General features: G+C 41.0%; 1 protein-coding gene across 2 annotated transcripts in view; it reads right to left on the bottom strand.

The window, feature by feature from the left end:
- Window positions 1–1,752: 1,752 nt before the first annotated feature.
- The window catches only part of LOC126471481 (transmembrane protein 183-like), a 279,480-nt gene continuing 275,232 nt past the window's right edge, over window positions 1,753–6,000 (bottom strand). For both annotated transcript variants that reach the window (XM_050099683.1, XM_050099684.1), the window contains 2 exons: window positions 2,499–2,737; window positions 1,753–2,141 (listed from right to left, as the gene is read on the bottom strand). In XM_050099683.1, the coding sequence (XP_049955640.1) occupies window positions 2,607–2,737 (131 nt within the window). In that variant the 3' untranslated portion in view covers window positions 1,753–2,141; window positions 2,499–2,606. The remainder of the gene's footprint in view (window positions 2,142–2,498; window positions 2,738–6,000) is intronic.

Raw genomic sequence — 6,000 nt, 5'->3', positions numbered from 1 at the left:
TCTACATGCTTCCTAAGTCTATAAACCCAACCACCCAAGACATTTCATTGTGGCTGGTTACTGTGCCCCCAATGAGAGAATCTCTGCTCTCATAGACCAACACTTCAGCCTATTACCCATTAGCTAACCTCCTATGTTAGCAACCATTTCCTCCACTGACTCTCCACAGTTCCTGTTCCTTCACCACACAGTGCCATCCTTGGCACTGTAGACACACCCTCTCTTTACCTTAACACCCCTAATGTCCATAGCCTTGCTGCAGTTGAACACTACCTTCCCCAATGTCCAACTGATTCCGGACCTACAACCGCCTTCACAGTCACCGTGACCAACTATATCCTCACCCACAATTACTTCACCTTCTTAAGGCATCACCTACAAACAAATCTGTGGTGTGACATGGCACTATCCTATGTCAGACTATTCATGGGCCATCTAGAGGAAACCTTCATAACCACCCAGAATTCCAAACCCCTCTCCTGATTCAGTTTCATTGATAAAGTCTTTGTGACCTGGATTGCAGGTGATGACACCCTATCCATATTCGTCCAGAGCCTCAACATCTTCTCCCCATTCATTTCACCTGGTCCACCCCAACTCAACAAGCCATGTTCATTGATGTTGACATCAGCACACCTCTTCATATCAACCCTACCAACAACAAGCAATATCTGTACTTTAACATCTGCTACCCACTACATACCAAGAACTCCCTTCCATATATCCTAGCCACCCATGGCCGTCTCATCTATAGTAATGAGCAGTCCCTTTCCAAATATATTGAAGGTCTCACGAAGGCCTTCACAGTCTGAAATTACCCACCAAAGCTGTGCCTTATCTCTCCAGTCACCCACTATCTCCCACAGTCCCACTGTCCGCACACAAAGGAGCACTCCCCTCATGACTCAGTACCCCTCAGGATTTGAGTAACTGAATCACATTCTCCACCAGGATTTTGCCTACCTGTCATTGTGCCCTGAAATGAGGAATATCCTACCCATTATCCTTCCCACCACTCCCACAGTGGTACACTGCTGCCCACTGGACCTAATCAATATCCTCCTCCATCCTTACTCCAACTCCTTGCCTCATGGCTCATATCCCTGTAATAGACCTAGATGCAAGACCTGTCCCATACATCCTCCCACCACCACCACCACCACCACCACCACCACCACCACCACCACCACCTACTCCAGTCTGGTCGCAAGCATCACCTATGCCATCAAAGCAGTCATGTGCTTAATGTAAACTGGGCAAACATGAACATGTGAAACTCATGAATGGAATACATATATTTATTGATTTATTATCTTCTGATACACATTCTAGAATCAACTGCAGTACATATCAACATTTATCTTGAAACATTATTACATGTTTTATATATCTTTTCTAAATATATGTGTCCACTGGGAGTAACAAAGTAACACAGATTTTAACAGAGTTTTAAAATGTAATTTTTGAAAACAGCTTATCACTAGGGATATTTAATGATCAATTAAACAAAAATGCCCTTTCAGAGAACACTTGTCAAGAATGGATGCTGAACATCGATCAACGAAAATCATTCTACAGGAACAACACTGGGATCATTTGTATTAACACAGATAAGTAATGCTTTTGTGCTCTTGTTTCTAAATATACGAGTCACAATGGGAGTAACACCGATTTTAACAGGCTTTTAAAATGTAATTTTTGAAAACAGCTTATCACTAGGGATATTTAATGATCAATTAAAAAAAAAATGCCCTTTCAGAAAACACTTATCAAGAATGGATGCTGAACATCGATCAATGAATATCATTCTACAGGAACAACACTGGGATTATTTGTATTAACACAGATAAGTTATGCTTTTGTGCTCTTGTTTCTAAATATATGAGTCACAATGGGAGTAACACCGATTTTAACAGGTTTTTAAAATGTAATTTTTGAAAACAGCTTATCACTAGGGATATTTAATGATCAATTAAACAAAAATGCCCTTTCAGAGAACACTTATCAAGAATGGATGCTGAATGTGGATCAGGGAGTAATATCTTAGGGCTCACTGATAATTTACACTTTTGTGCTGTTGAATCCTGTGATAGAATTTGGCTCTCCAGGCTGGATATTTTTAGCCAAATTGTGCTCAACCCCTGCAATGAGAGTACACTTGTTAGGGAGTTTAAAAAACATGTTGTCTATGCTAAGCTTCCTGTTCACAATGACATCTGTACTATCAACATAACAAGACTTGGTTCCCAATACTCTTCTCTACATACACCAAAAGAACTCTGTGAGAATGCTGGCTGTATAAATGAATGATGATAAATCTTTTCTCACATACATTCTAGAAACAACTGCAATACATATCAACATTTATCTTGAAACATTATTATACATTTTATATATCTTTTCTATATGTAAAGGTCACACTGGCAGTAAAAGTAACATGGATTTTAACAGGGTTTTAGGTGTTTAAAAATTAGATGTCGTGTTTCAAAACAACTTACCTCTAGGGACAGTTAGCCTTGCGGGGGTAGTAAGGGCTCCACCAATTCAGAACCCTTGTGCGTAGTATTGGCATTTCTGTTTGAAAAATGAATACCTTCTTTTCTTTATTAGTTAACATAGGGCAAGAGTGGAGTATGCATTTTATTTTCGTCATTGTATTTTCCATTTTGACAAGGATAATCTCTCGCAGTACAAGTCCCTGAAGTTTTGGCAACTCCACTTCTCGTGAAGATGTTATCTACAAAGCACAAGAGTATAATTTTTATATTTACATTCAATTGTGTTTACATTAGTAAAACAAATTTAAAAAGGTAGGTAAACAACTATGTGATAAATGATAAGGCAAAACAAGTCAAATTTGATATGTGGGGCATGGAAGCAAACAGCCAAGTCTTGTAGAAAAATAGTTGGTAAGGAAAAGTCACAGGGAAGCCAGTGAGCCAGCCAGGTACTAGTGAAGACACTAAGCTATGACCACAGATTGACCCAAGAACATTACAGAGTAACACTGATATGCAGAGCTCCAAATGAATGTTTATCAACAATAATAGTGGGGCCAGCATTTCCTGGCTAGACAGAAAGCATGGGATGAGAGAGAGAGAGAGAGAGAGAGAGAGAGAGAGAGAGAGAGAGAGAGAGAGAGAGAGAGAGTCAGTCTTCGGTACAGACACCAAGCCATCATGAAAAGTGAATGGCAGGCTTAGGACACAGTGTGTGACATACAGTGTGAGATGCCTCTCTCCCTCTACCCAGCCTCTGGAAACCCACTGAAGAGAAGTTCACAATTGGAGCCAATGAGGTGGTGGAAGACCTTCAGCGTCACGTCATGTGAGGGACTGGTGGGGGCAAAATGGAAAGCCAAAAAAAATCAGAGGCAGAATGCTTTGAACAGTGAAAGCTAGTCGGGCAGGGGGGCGGGGTGGGGGCAGAGGTCGGGCAGGGGGCGGAGGTCGGGCAGGGGGGCGGAGGTCGGGCAGGGGGGCGGAGGTCGGGCAGGGGGGCGGAGGTCGGGCAGGGGGGCGGAGGTCGGGCAGGGGGGCGGAGGTCGGGCAGGGGGGCGGAGGTCGGGCAGGGGGGCGGAGGTCGGGCAGGGGGCACACACCTAAACAGTGAAGGAGAAACTGAAAGTATGTGAGTTTGAGATTATCAGAAGTCCAGTGAGGAAATTGGACCATGTGAGGAAATGATGATGCAGTTGAATGTGGAGGGTAAAGTACCACGAGATAGTGAAAGTGAAATGTTTATCCTCAAACAGGATAGTCTAATGGAGTGTACGACCAGAGACGTTAGTGAGGGTGCAAAATGGCATGTGCATAGTAAGTGCAACAAATTTATCAGAGAACAAAGAGCAATTACAAAAGATCATATTAGTGATGGAAGAATTAGTGTGTCTAGCAAAGGTGCATGAAATAAAAGACAGTAAAAAACTGTAGAAAGGACAGGAAGTCATGCTAGTACTCCACAAAAACAACTGAGAGTGGATCATATGAATACGGAAAAGAAGAATGCATTAGCAGAATTTTGCACAGAATATGGAGATGTATTCCATCTACCAGGAGACAAATTGTCATATACAGCCACGACGACACACAGAATATTGATAGCACCAGAACACGCAGGGAAGATGGTGAATGCTAGACCATAAAGAATACCCGAAGCACAGAAAGAGGCCTTAAAAGAGCAGATTGAACAAATGCTGAAAGATGATAACTGTCAAAAGCAAGAGGGAATGGAACACACCTGTATTGTTGGTTTCAAAAAAGAGATGCAAGTTCCCAACAGAAGTGGAGAATAATTGTGGACTACAGACAGAAAAACAACATCACAGCAGATGATGCATTTCTGCTACAAAATATGTCCGATATCTTTGACCAACTAGGGCAGGCAAAGTACTTCTCAATGCTTGATGTTGCAAGCAGATTCAGTGAAATATTGATGGATGAGAAGGACAGAGATAATACTGCATTCAGCTCAAACTATCAGCACTATGAGTATAAACGAATGCTAATGGGACTGGAAGAAACCTCAAGTTGTTTTCAATGACTGATGAATGCAGTTTTGTGAGGTCCGCAAGGGATAAAGTGTTTAACGTACCAAGATGATACAATGTATTACGGAAGAATCCTGCAGGAGCATAATAAGAATCTCTGTTTCATTCTTGATAAGTTGCTAAAGCACAAATTAAAGGTAGAAGAATATACATGTGAATTCTTAAGAAAAGAAGTGACATCATTTTAGGTCATTGTTTTGCAGACAAGGGAATCTCACTGGACATGACAAAGGTGGAAAAGGTGAAATTCTTTCAACAGCCCAGAACAACAAAAGAACTGAAAGGGTTTCTAGGTCTAACTGGGTCCTACCAACAATTTATTGCACAGTTGGGGAAAATCACAATGCCACTTCATGAACTGCTACAAAAAAAAAGGTAAAATACAAAACAATGCTTTCTAGGAACTAAAGGAGAAATTAGTTAATCCATCACTACTTTAGTACCCTGATTTTACAAGCCGTTCATAGTGATGACAGATGTGAGCAATGCAGCTCTGGGAGCAGTTCTGTCAAAAGACAAGAAAGTTGGCAATGACTTGCCCACTACAAATTTAGATCACTAAATGAGACAGAATTAAATTGCAGCACCAGAGAAGGAATTGTCGGCTATAGTACATGCAGTGAAACAGATCTGACTGCACATATATGAACAACAGTTTATGGTGGTAACAGACCATAAGCCATTAACATGGATATTCAGTGAGAAAGATCCTAGTTCAAAACTTCTGTAGTCAAACTAATGAAGTGAAGACTTAAGCTCGAAGAGTACAATTATGAGAACATAAACGTTTGGCGGTCGGGCCAGTCAGTCATTGGGGATCACACTTGTGTCAAACAAATACATGGGAGCATTGGACCGGCAACCATAGTGCCCCCCTCCCCCTAGACAGCACAACACACAAGTTCTCAAAATTATTTGGTAGCACCTGAAGATGAAGGTTTAAGCTTCAAACCTGCTCATGGAATAAATTAAGAAAATTATGCCAACTGAAGCGGATTTTCATTCTATAAATATGTTCCTAGTTGCGGATGTTCACCTGAACAAGTTTTTTGCGTTAGAGGTACCAAGCACAGGAAACAGATACGTGTTGACCCAAGACAATTTAACTAAGTTTACATTAGCTTTACCCATAAAGGCAAGATACCTAAACAGTGCAGAAGTATTTGTGAAATACATGGTTTTAAGATATGGAATTCCTTCAGTGCTTTTAACAGACCAAGGATCAAATCTCTTAAGTCATATTTTTAGTAAAATTTGTAAATAGTTGCATATAAGCACAATACACACTATGACATAGCATTCAGAATCAAATGGTGTGCTAGAAAGACATCACCATACACTGATAGAGTACTTGAGCACTTTGTGACAGGGATTCTAAGTTCATTGGACAAGTGGGTACTATATGCAGTTTTTGTATTCAACATAACACCACACAGTAGTGCCAGGTATAC

This window comes from Schistocerca serialis, chromosome 3 (assembly GCF_023864345.2).
Source record: "Schistocerca serialis cubense isolate TAMUIC-IGC-003099 chromosome 3, iqSchSeri2.2, whole genome shotgun sequence".
Classification (NCBI taxonomy): domain Eukaryota; kingdom Metazoa; phylum Arthropoda; class Insecta; order Orthoptera; family Acrididae; genus Schistocerca; species Schistocerca serialis.
This window is presented reverse-complemented; position numbering and strand designations above follow the sequence as displayed.